Source organism: Oncorhynchus kisutch, unplaced genomic scaffold, assembly GCF_002021735.2.
Source record: "Oncorhynchus kisutch isolate 150728-3 unplaced genomic scaffold, Okis_V2 scaffold4045, whole genome shotgun sequence".
Lineage (NCBI taxonomy): Eukaryota > Metazoa > Chordata > Actinopteri > Salmoniformes > Salmonidae > Oncorhynchus > Oncorhynchus kisutch.
Window position 1 is genome coordinate 50,024 of NW_022265990.1, and position 13,007 is coordinate 63,030.

Consider the following 13,007-nt stretch of genomic DNA (forward strand, 5'->3'; position numbering starts at 1 on the left):
CTCTCTCTCTCTCTCTCTCTCTCTCTCTCTCTCTTCCCTCAGGAGTGTAAAGTATCTTCCAGCTCCTCATCAGTCCAGAAGAATTTCTCTCGTCCGGCCTGTCCAGCCAACCGCCGCCCTCCGTCACGCTGGGCTAGTTGTTCCCCCTCCACCTCTTCCTCCTCAACCTCCTCCTTCTCCTCCACCCCTATAAACCAGCCCTCTTCCGGCTCCGCCCACAAACACACCTCATTCTCCTACTCAGCCTATCACACGGAGACAGTCATCATCTGACCCCTTAGCTGACAATCTGTGTCTCAACCAAAAAGATGCCTTTCGTTACTATACGTACTCTTGACATTTCTTTTCTCAATTCATCCTTCCTTGATTCCTTCACATCGAAGGCCCGAGTCGGGTGGGGGGTGGGGACGGGGACGGGGACGGGGGGGACGACCTTCTCCTCCAATATGGTTGTGAAGAACGTGATGATGAACTGAAATAGAACCCGACTCAAACCTGCCTTTTCCTCCATCGCCTCTATACGTACCAAGACTGTTATTTCTACAACCAACCGGACGATCCAAGAGCTTCAGCTGTGGACCAACGTGGAGTTAGTTCACCGATCATCTTCAGAATGTAATCTCATCGACTAGTGGACGAGACGTTTCATGTATTCTACTATAGCAACTCCAGGATCCCCAATGCTGACTGTACCTCTGTGGCTTAATCTGCATCCCAAATAGCACCCTATTCCCTATATAGTGCAACACTATTTTAGACCAGAGCCCATAGTACCATAGGGTGCTTTTTGGTCCTAAAGTAGTGCACTAAATAGGGAATAGGGTGCCATTTGGGAGGCTAATATATTCAACGCCATTCATTTCACGTACTCTTTTTAACTTGACATGTTGCATAATATTTACAGTATTACAGAATAAATGTTTGTTATTCTTTACCTTTCTGATATCAGATGGATTACATAAAACGGGCCTGTTCATATTTACCAAAGGTGTCGTCTACAGCTTCTCTTCTCTCTCTAAAAAAAATGGACTGATGAGTTTCTATGCTTTAATTTGATTGGACATCGCCGGCTGTTGTCGGGCAGGATAGCTGACTAGCTCCTTGTGTGTTAGCGCTTCCTGTTTGTTGGGGCCATGCTTAAAGGGGCAATCTGTAGTTCATACAACAAAAAAACACTTTACTAATAGCAGAATGACCCCTTTTTTTTAAATATATTTTTTATTTTTAACTTGATGAAATGGACAACTAACCCTTTCTACTGGTGGTCTCTGTAACCGATGGTTACCTACCCGGCCCCTATTGACTAATACTACAGTCTGTTGAATCGATGTGGTGGTGACCTCGTGACACGTGGTCTCTGTAACCGATGGTTACCTACCCGGCCCACAGTCTGTTGAACCGATGTGGTGGTGACCTCGTGACACGTGGTCTCTGTAACCGATGGTTACCTACCCGGCCCACAGTCTGTTGAACCGATGTGGTGGTGACCTCGTGGTCTCTGTAACCGATGGTTACCTACCCGGCCCTATTGACCTCGTGATACGTGTCTATATCATGAACGTGATGCCTTTGCTGTTTTTAATTTGTGTAATAAATGTAGCTACATATTTACTGTCTACTTCTTAATACGTCTGGATTACAATTTATAGTATAATAATAATGTGTATTCTTCTCATATTCGAAAATCCAGTTTTTTTTTTTTTTAAATTGGGGGGGGGTTTGCGTGTTTTGTATTGTCAGGTATTTAAACTACTGAGTTGTTGGAGCTGGGAATATAAACATTTCTCTCCACCCACCATAACATCTGATAAATATGTTTTATATTGTCGGGGTATTTAGGCTACTGAGTTGTTGGAGCTGGGAATATAAACATTTCTCTCCACCCACCATAACATCTGATAAATATGTCAGGTATTTAGGCTACTGAGTTGTTGGAGCTGAGAATATAAACATTTCTCTCCACTCACCATAACATCTGATAAATATGTGACCAATATAGATTTGATTTGATTTTATCCACTTTGACACCAATCGTCTGCTTCCTTCCTGTTTGAGCGATTACCATGGCGATGACAACTATCCCACAATTGCTGGCTGATCCATCATTCTGAAGGAGGGGGGTTGATTTCATCCTTCTACTCCAGGGACTCAGGAGTTGACTGGGCTGATTTACGTTACAAATAGCATATACCTTATTCCCTCTGAAGTGCACTACTTTGAAACAAGACTTTGGACTCCAGGGCCCTGGTCAAAAGTAGTGCACTATATGGGAAATAGGGAGCCAAGTAGTGCACTATATAGGAAATAGGGAGCTGTTTGGGACGCAGGACTAGATTCCCTATTCCCTATTCCCTCCCTCCCTCCCTCCTCCTACAACCAGTCTATCAGCCTGTCACATTATAATACATGGCCAGACCCGGCTCCCTGGGGGGGGGGACCGGGTCTTTCAAATACCTTTTGAGTGTTTTCTCTAGCCTTCCTAGAGAGCCAGCTGTGTGGGGTTCATCGTTTTGGCACCTTTTCCTATCGGTCCGTTAAGCCAGGCAAACTGAATGAAATGATTTCAAATAGTAGTTGAACCCAGGTGGTGGACAGACACCTGAGCCCAGGCTGTCTAAACTTGGCACCCTGCGCTGATAGAAATAGCATGCGTTTAGCCACTATGTCTCGGTGCCTGAAATCCTACCCCTCCACTGGGTCTGGTGATAGAAGCTCAGTCCTGACCTCTCCTTCCCTGGGATGGGTTCCTGTTCCTGTTTATGGGTCTGGTGATAGAAGCCCAGTCCTGACCTCTCCTTCTCTGGGATGGGTTCCTGGGTCTGGGTCTGGTGATAGAAGCCCAGTCCTGACCTCTTCTTCCCTGAGATGGGTTCCTGTTTCTGGGTCTGGCGATAGAAGCCCAGTCCTGACCTCTCCTTCACTGGGATGGGTTCCTGTTTCTGGGTCTGGTGATAGAAGCCCAGCCCTGACCTCTCCTTCCCTGGGATGGGTTCCTGGGTCTGGTGATAGAAGCCCAGCCCTGACCTCTCCTTCTCTGGGATGGGTTCCTGTTTCTGTGTCTGGGTCTGGTGATAGAAGCCCAGTCCTGACCTCTCCTTCCCTGGGATGGGTTCCTGTTTCTGTGTCTGGGTCTGGGTGATAGAAGCCCAGTCCTGACCTCTCCTTCTCTGGGATGGGTTCCTGGGTCTGGTGATAGAAGCCCAGTCCTGACCTCTCCTTCCCTGGGATGGGTTCCTGGGTCTGGTGATAGAAGCCCAGCCCTGACCTCTCCTTCTCTGGGATGGGTTCCCGTGTCTGGGTCTGGTGATTGAAGCCCAGTCCTGACCTCTCCTTCCCTGGGATGGGTTCCTGTTTCTGTGTCTGGGTCTGGTGATAGGAGCCCAGTCCTGACCTCTCCTTCTCTGGGATGGTTCCTGGGTCTGGTGATAGAAGCCCAGTCCTGACCTCTCCTTCCCTGGGATTGGTTCCTGGGTCTGGTGATAGAAGCCCAGTCCTGACCTCTCCTTCCCTGGGATGGGTTCCTGTGTCTGGGTCTGGTGATAGAAGCCCAGTCCTGACCTCTCCTTCTCTGGGATGGGTTCCTGGGTCTGGTGATAGAAGCCCAGTCCTGACCGATCTCATTCTCTGGATGGGTTCCTGTGTCTGGGTCTGGTGATAGAAGCCCAGTCCTGACCTCTCCTTCCCTGGGATGGGTTCCTGGGTCTGGGTCTGGGTGGGACGAGGGGGCTCACGTGTTCGCCTAAGCACCCAGTCAGTGTGTAAAAACAGTAAACAAACCTGGACTTCATTCTGCATAGCGACAGAACAGACATGGGCCCAGGGAAGAGCTCCACCAGGCAGACAGACATGGACCCAGGGAAGAGCTCGACCAGGCAGACAGACATGGGCCCAGGGAAGAGCTCCACCAGGCAGACAGACATGGGCCCAGTGGAGAGCTCCACCAGGCAGACAGACATGGGCCCAGGGGAGAGATCCACCAGGCAGACAGACATGGGCCCAGGGGAGAGCTCCACCAGGCAGACAGACATGGGCCCAGGGGAGAGCTCCACCAGGCAGACAGACATGGGCCCAGGGGAGAGCTCCACCAGGCAGACAGACATGGGCCCAGGGGAGAGATCCACCAGGCAGACAGACATGGGCCCAGGGGAGAGCTCCACCAGGCAGACAGACATGGGCCCAGGGAGAGCTCCACCAGGCAGACAGACATGGGCCCAGGGGAGAGCTCCACCAGGCAGACAGACATGGGCCCAGGGGAGAGCTCCACCAGGCAGACAGACATGGGCCCAGGGGAGAGCTCCACCAGGCAGAAAGACATGGGCCCAGGGGAGAGCTCCACCAGGCAGACAGACATGGGCTGTCTATCTTCATTCTGCATAGTGACAGTCACATATAGATAGACATGGTAGAGAGATGGTAGGGCAGGTACACTGAGCTCCATACACTACCAGTCAGACAACAGTCAGTCTCCTACACACACACGCACACACACACACACACACACACACACACACACACACACCACACACACACACACACACACACACACACACACACACACACACACACACACACACACACACACACACACACACACACACACACACACACACACACACACACACACACACACACACACACACACACACACACACACCTTGTACTGTAGCAGCTGTGACAGCATCTTTATGGTGTTTAGTGCACTCCCTTCCTCTCAAACAGCTGTTCTCTGGTCCACAGGTCCTCTCCACAAGTTCCCGAGCGTGTGTGTGTGTGTCCCACCCCCCCCCTCCGACCCCTGACATCCGAACCCTGACCTCCGACCCTTCTCTCTAGGAGTCCTAGGGCCCCAGCGGTTTTGGGTTCCCACTGAGGGCTGTGGCATCTGCCAACCTGCCATCCATCCTGCCCTGAAATAGACATTCTACTGAACAGACACGTTGACATTCAACTCAACTGCAAGAGTCTGTGTGTGTGTGTCCTGGGTCTTATCTCAGGAAGGTTTTAGTACCATGCTGACTCCAGCACATTCCCAGACTTCCTGTGTTGCAGCAGACAGCTGAGTATCAACCTGGTGATGCATCACTTAGTGGCCTGTCCTCTTCCGTCTCCCTCCCTCCCTCCCTCCCTCCCTCCCTCCCTCCCTCCCTCCCTCCTCCCTCCCTCCCTCCCTCCCCTCCCTCCCTCTCTCTCTCTCTCTCTGTGTTTCTCTCTCTCTCTCAGAGCCACATGCTCCTCTCTCCCTCCCCCCTCCATCCCTCCCTCCCTCTCTCTCTGTGTTTCTCTCTCTCAGCCTCTCAGAGCCACGCGCTCCCCCATCCCTCCCTTCCTCTCTCTCTGTGTTTCTCTCTCTCTCTCAGAGCCAACGCGCTCCTCCCTCCCTCCTCCCCCCTCCCTCCCTCCCTCCCTCCTCCCTCCCTCCCCTCCCTCCCTCCTCCCTCCCTCCCTCCCTCCCTCCCTCCCTCTCTGTGTTTCTCTCTCTCTCTCTCAGAGCCACGCACTACTCCCTCCCGCCATCCTCCCTCCCTCCCTCCATCCTCCCTCCCTCCCTCCCTCCCTCCCTCCCTCCATCCTCCCTCCATCCTCCCTCCATCCATCCTCCCTCCCTCCCTCCCTCCCTCCCTCCCTCCCTCCCTCCCTCCCTCCCTCCCTCCCTCCCTCCCTCCCTCCCTCCCTCCCTCCCTCCCTCCCTCCATCCTCCCTCCATCCTCCCTCCATCCATCCATCCTCCCTCCCTCCCTCCCTCCCTCCCTCCCTCCCTCCCTCCGTCCCTCTCTCTCAGTGGGATAGATGATCAAGCCTAAACCCATTCAACCTATCCCTCTTTGATCAAGAGGCTTGGTTCATTATTCACGTCCATATATGGAGATGTGCTGTATATACAATATGTATAGAACTGACCTATCAGACAAGCAGACGACATAGTGTCATCACTCACTCCATGCCAATTGTTTTAACTAAAATGCCACTGCCTGCCTGAGGAGACCACAAGGCTGTCCTGTCACTCAGTATCCAAGTGGTTGTTGACCCTGGTGACTTCTTGTTCCGTACAGTACGAGGTAGAGCAGAGTCCCAGAGTCTGGAATGACTGGGCTAGGGCAGAGTCCCAGAGTCTGGAATGACTGGGATAGGGCAGAGTCCCAGAGTCTGGAATGACTGGGATAGGGCAGAGTCCCAGAGTCTGGAATGACTGGGATAGGGCAGAGTCCCAGAGTCTGGAATGACTGGGATAGGGCAGAGTCCCAGAGTCTGGAATGACTGGGGTAGAACAGAGTCTGGAACGACTGGGATAGGGCAGAGTCCTCAAGTCTGGAATGACTGGGATAGGGTAGAGTCCCATAGTCTGGAATGACTGGGATAGGGCAGAGTCCTAGAGTCTGGAATGACTGGGATAGGGCAGAGTCCCAGAGTCTGGAATGACTGGGGTAGGGCAGAGTCCCAGAGTCTGGAACGACTGGGGTAGGGCAGAGTCCCAGAGTCTGTAATGACTGGGATAGGGCAGAGTCCCAGAGTCTGTAACGACTGGGATAGGGCAGAGTCCTAGAGTCTGGAATGACTGGGTTAGGGCAGAGTCCCAGAGTCTGGAATGACTGGGATAGGGCAGAGTCCCAGAGTCTGGACTAAACATAAGGTGATGGTGGCGGATGAATGGCACGACAATGGGGCCTCAGGATCTCGTCACGGTATCTCTGTGCACTCAAATTGCCATTGATAAAATGCAATTGTGTTCATTGTCCGTAGCTAATGCCTGCCCCCATACCATAACCCCGCCATGGGGCACACGAGGACATCAGCTAATTGCTAGCCCACACAACGCAATGCATGTCTCAGGGAAGCTCATCTGCAGGCTCGTCGTCCTCACCAGGGTCTTGACCTGACTGCAGCTTGGCGTCGTAACCGACTTCAGTGGGCAAATGCTCACCTTCGATGGCCACTGGTACGCTGGAGACATGTGCTCTTCACAGATGAATCCCAGTTTCAACTGTACCAGGCAGATGGCAGACACTGAGATATACTGATATACGTTGTCTGCCATCTGCCCGGTACAGTTGAAACCGTATTCACAGGTCTGGTATTCACAGGTCTGGTATTCACAGGTCTGGTATTCATTGGTCTGGTATTCACAGGTCTGGTATTCACAGGTCTGGTATTCACAGGTCTGGTATTCACAGGTCTGGTATTCAGTGGTCTGGTATTCACAGGTCTGGTATTCACAGGTCTGGTATTCACAGGACTGGTATTCACGGGACTGGTATTCACGGGACTGGTATTTCCGGGACAGGTATTCACAGGTCTGGTGTTCATGGCACTGGTATTCACAGATCTGGTATTCACAGGTCTGGTATTCATAGGACTGCTATTCACAGGTCTGGTATTCACTCTCAATGGTGCATCTGTAGACGTTTGTGAGGGTCTTAGGGACCAAGACAAATTTCTTCAGCCTCCTGAGGTTGATGAGGCTCTGTTGCGACTTCTTCACCACACTGTCTGTGTGGGTGGACCATATCAGGTTGTCTGTGATGTGGACGGGGGCGTGCTCTCTTTGCTGCACCCGGTAGTTGTGTTGACGTTGAAGGAGAGGTTATTTTTCTAGCACCACTCCCTCCAGGGCCCTCTCCTCCTCCCTGTAGGCCGTCTCGTCGTTGTTGGTAATCAGGCCTACTACTGTTGTGTCGTCTTCAAACCAGTCATGGGTGAACAGAGAGTACAGGGGGGGGGGGCTGAGCACGCACCCTTGTGGGGCCCCCCGGTGTTGAGGATCAGCGTAGTGGAGGTGTTGTTGCCTACCTTCACCACCTGGGGGCGTCCCGTCTCCCTCTCTCCCCATCAGTCTATGGACTTATAACTTGCTGTCTCCATGACGATACTATCCTACCAGTAGAGACAGTCCTCCCTTATGTGACCAGAGACATACATCTACACTATGTCTGTATGTTTGTCTTGCTATTCTTACCTTCTTACCGTTACAGGGCTGCTATTGGCTATCAGGTCGTTCAGCTCAGTGGCTCCTTACCGTTACAGGGCTGCTATTGGCTATCAGGTCGTTCAGCTCAGTGGCTCCTTAACCTTACAGGGCTGCTATTGGCTATCAGGTCGTTCAGCTCAGTGGCTCCTTACCGTTACAGGGCTGCTATTGGCTATCAGGTCGTTCAGCTCAGTGGCTCCTTACCGTTACAGGGCTGCTATTGGCTATCAGGTCGTTCAGCTCAGTGGCTCCTTACCGTTACAGGGCTGCTATTGGCTATCAGGCTGTTCAGCTCAGTGGCTCCTTACCGTTACAGGGCTGCTATTGGCTATCAGGTCGTTCAGCTCAGTGGCTCCTTACCGTTACAGGGCTGCTATTGGCTATCAGGCTGTTCAGCTCAGTGGCTCCTTACCGTTACAGGGCTGCTATTGGCTATCAGGTCGTTCAGCTCAGTGGCTCCTTACCGTTACAGGGCTGCTATTGGCTATCAGGTTGTTCAGCTCAGTGGCTCCTTACAGTTACAGGGCTGCTATTGGCTATCAGGTCGTTCAGCTCAGTGGCTCCTTGCCGTTACAGGGCTGCTATTGGCTATCAGGTCGTTCAGCTCAGTGGCTCCTTGCCGTTACAGGGCTGCTATTGGCTATCAGGTCGTTCAGCTCAGTGGCTCCTTGCCGTTACAGGGCTGCTATTGGCTATCAGGTCATCCAGCTCAGTAGCTCCTTACCATTACAGGGCGGCTATTGGCTATCAGGTCGTTCAGCTCAGTGGCTCCTCGTCTCCCTCTCTTTATGTCTTACACAGAACAGTCTACACAGAATAAACATCACCTGAGTTAAATACATTTAACTACCCTGGAGAGATGACATCACACATTTAACTACCCTGGAGAGGTGACATCACACATTTAACTACCCTGGAGAGATGACATCACACATTTAACTACCCTGGAGAGGTGACATCACACATTTAACTACCCTGGAGGGATGACATCACACATTTAACTACCCTGGAGAGATGACATCACACATTTAACTACCCTGGAGGGATGACATCACACATTTAACTACCCTGGAGAGGTGACATCACACATTTAACTACCCTGGAGAGGTGACATCACACATTTAACTACCCTGGAGGGATGACATCACACATTTAACTACCCTGGAGAGGTGACATCACACATTTAACTACCCTGGAGAGATGACATCACACATTAAACTACCCTGGAGAGGTGACATCACACATTTAACTACCCTGGAGAGGTGACATCACACATGTAACTACCCTGGAGAGGTGACATCACACATGTAACTACCCTGGAGAGAAGACATCACACATGTAACTACCCTGGAGAGGTGACATCACACATGTAACTACCCTGGAGAGATGACATCACACATTTAACTACCCTGGACAGATGACATCACACATTTAACTACCCTGGAGAGGTGACATCACACATTTAACTACCCTGGAGAGATGACATCACACATTTAACTACCCTGGAGAGGTGACATCACACATTTAACTACCCTGGAGGGATGACATCACACATTTAACTACCCTGGAGAGATGACATCACACATTTAACTACCCTGGAGGGATGACATCACACATTTAACTACCCTGGAGAGGTGACATCACACATTAACTACCCTGGAGAGGTGACATCACACATTTAACTACCCTGGAGGGATGACATCACACATTTAACTACCCTGGAGGGATGACATCACAGGGCCCACTGGAATGCAGTATGTCCTATTTAATGCACTACCTTTGAACAGGGCCCATTGGGACACAGTTTGACCAGGGCCCATTGGGACACAGTTTGACCAGAGCCCATTGGGACACAGTTTGACCAGAGCCCATTGGGACACAGTTTGACCAGGGCCCATTGGGACACAATTTGACCAGAGCCCATTGGGACACAGTTTGACCAGAGCCCATTGGGACACAGTTTGACCAGGGCCCATTGGGACACAGTTTGACCAGAGCCCATTGGTACACAGTTTGACCAGAGCCCATTGGGACACAGTTTGACCAGGGCCCATTGGGACACAGTTTGACCAGAGCCCATTGGGACACAGTTTGACCAGAGCCCATTGGGACACAGTTTGACCAGGGCCCATTGGGACACAGTTTGACCAGAGCCCATTGGGACACAGTTTGACCAGGGCCCATTGGGACACAGTTTGACCAGGGCCCATTGGGACACAGTTTGACCAGGGCCCATTGGGACACAGTTTGACCAGAGCCCATTGGGACACAGTTTGACCAGAGCCCATTGGGACACAGTTTGACCAGAGCCCAGAGTGACGAAACAACAAACAGGGCATTCTACAGATATAGGCCGAACCATAGATGAAAGAGCTGTACTTCAGAAGCACTATCAGTATGTGTGATTGTAGAATAAGCCTGGCCTTCTCTCGGGATCAGTCAGATTGGGTTAGTGTTGATATGGGACCAATCCCATATCACTTGAGAGAAGTTGATTTACTGTAATCTGAGTTCTGAATCCAACCTCTCTGCTGGGGGGGGGGGTAACCAACTATGTGTTATTACAAAAGCCTCTTCTCCTGACTGAATAAGGACCTGCAAGCTGAATGTGTTCCTCAGACAGAATGCTTTGTTTATAACAGGGGAATGAATGGAGGCAGGCAGAAGGAAGCTCTGTTTCTACTGCCATGTGATCTTACACACTGTGTGGAGACTCTATGGCAGAATTATGGTTGGTGTGTCTAATCTGCTAAACTAAGGAGACAACCCTTACATGAGTATAAAGTGAACTGCAAAGATTTTTTTTCCCCACAAAAAAATGAAAATCAGGAGCAGGTAGAGGAAAGGTGGGGATATCAGGAGGAGGGAGAGAGGAGGGGATATCAGGAGGAGGTAGAGAGGAAAGGTGGGGATATCAGGAGGAGGGAGAGAGGAGGGGATATCAGGAGGAGGTAGAGAGGAAAGGTGGGGATATCAGGAGGAGGGAGAGAGGAAAGGTGGGGATATCAGGAGGAGGGAGAGAGGAGGGGATATCAGGAGGAGGTAGAGAGGAAAGGTGGGGATATCAGGAGGAGGGGATATCAGGAGGAGGTAGAGAGGAAAGGTGGGGATATCAGGAGGAGGGAGAGAGGAGGGGATATCAGGAGGAGGGAGAGAGGAGGGGATATCAGGAGGAGGTAGAGAGGAAAGGTGGGGATATCAGGAGGAGGGAGAGAGGAAAGGTGGGGATATCAGGAGTAGAGGGAGAGAGGAAAGGTGGGGATATCAGGAGGTGGTAGAGAGGAAAGGTGGGGATATCAGGAGGAGGAAGAGAGGAAAGGTGGGGATATCAGGAGGAGGTAGAGAAGAAAGGAGGGGATATCAGGAGGAGGTAGAGAAGAAAGGAGGGGATATCAGGAGGAGGGAGAGAGGTGGGGATATCAGGAGGAGGGAGAGAGGAAAGGTGGGGATATCAGGAGGAGGGAGAGAGGAAAGGTGGGGATATCAGGAGGAGGTAGAGAAGAAAGGAGGGGATATCAGGAGGAGGTAGAGAAGAAAGGAGGGGATATCAGGAGGAGGGAGAGAGGAAAGGTGGGGATATCAGGAGGAGGGAGAGAGGAAAGGTGGGGATATCAGGAGGAGGGAGAGAGGAAAGGTGGGGATATCAGGAGGAGGGAGAGAGGAAAGGTGGGGATATCAGGAGGAGGGAGAGAGGAAAGGTGGGGATATCAGGAGGAGGGAGAGAGGAAAGGTGGGGATATCAGGAGGAGGGAGAGAGGAAAGTTGGGGATATCAGGAGGAGGGAGAGAGGAAAGGAGGGGATATCAGGAGGAGGGAGAGAGGAAAGGTGGGGATATCAGGAGGAGGGAGAGAGGAAAGGTGGGGATATCAGGAGGAGGGAGAGAGGAAAGGAGGGGATATCAGGAGGAGGGAAAGGTGGGGATATCAGGAGGAGGGAGAGAAGAAAGGAGGGATATCAGGAGGAGGTAGAGAGGAAAGGAGGGGATATCAGGAGGAGGGAGAGAGGAAAGGTGGGGATATCAGGAGGAGGGAGAGAGGAAAGTTGGGGATATCAGGAGGAGGGAGAGAGGAAAGGAGGGGATATCAGGAGGAGGGAGAGAGGAGGGGATATCAGGAGGAGGGAGAGAGGAAAGTTGGGGATATCAGGAGGAGGGAGAGAGGAAAGGAGGGGATATCAGGAGGAGGGAGAGAGGAAAGGAGGGGATATCAGGAGGAGGGAGAGAGGAAAGGAGGGGATATCAGGAGGAGGGAGAGAGGAAAGGTGGGGATATCAGGAGGAGGGAGAGAAGAAAGGAGGGGATATCAGGAGGAGGGAGAGAGGAAAGGAGGGGATATCAGGAGGAGGGAGAGAGGAAAGGAGGGGATATCAGGAGGAGGGAGAGAAGAAAGGTGGGGATATCAGGAGGAGGGAGAGAAGAAAGGAGGGGATATCAGGAGGAGGGAGAGAGGAAAGGAGGGGATATCAGGAGGAGGGAGAGAGGAGGGGATATCAGGAGGAGGTAGAGAGGAAAGGTGGGGATATCAGGAGGAGGGAGAGAGGAAAGGAGGGGATATCAGGAGGAGGGAGAGAGGAAAGGTGGGGATATCAGGAGGAGGGAGAGAGGAGGGGATATCAGGAGGAGGGAGAGAGGAAAGGTGGGGATATCAGGAGGAGGGAGAGAGGAAAGGAGGGGATATCAGGAGGAGGGAGAGAGGAGGGGATATCAGGAGGAGGGAGAGAGGAGGGGATATCAGGAGGAGGTATTTACTTTTTTTTTTAATGTTATTTTTAATTTATGTCCCCGCAGAAGGCCTTTTGCCTTTTGGTAGGCTGTCATTGTAAATAAAGATGTGTTCTTAACTGACTTGCCTAATTAAATAAAGGTTAAATAAAAATAATTGTCGAGAAAAAAAGGGGGTGAACTGATGTTTGAATAATTTCAACGACATATAATATAATTAACGACATATAAGTACTAGATGGTACTGTGAACCGAAAAATTTGTCCCTACCACAATTATCTTTAGTAAAACTACATAGAATCAATCATTCTGAATGAGGGGAG

The 13,007-nt window shown here is 51.3% G+C and overlaps 1 protein-coding gene across 3 annotated transcripts in view; it reads left to right on the forward strand.

Moving 5' to 3' along the window:
- Positions 1-1,628, forward strand: part of LOC109885678 (nascent polypeptide-associated complex subunit alpha, muscle-specific form) — a 35,250-nt gene extending 33,622 nt beyond the window's left edge. For all 3 annotated transcript variants that reach the window (XM_031822007.1, XM_031822009.1, XM_031822008.1), the window contains one exon: positions 43-1,628. In XM_031822007.1, the coding sequence (XP_031677867.1) occupies positions 43-273 (231 nt within the window). In that variant the 3' untranslated portion in view covers positions 274-1,628. The remainder of the gene's footprint in view (positions 1-42) is intronic.
- Positions 1,629-13,007: the final 11,379 nt, after the last annotated feature.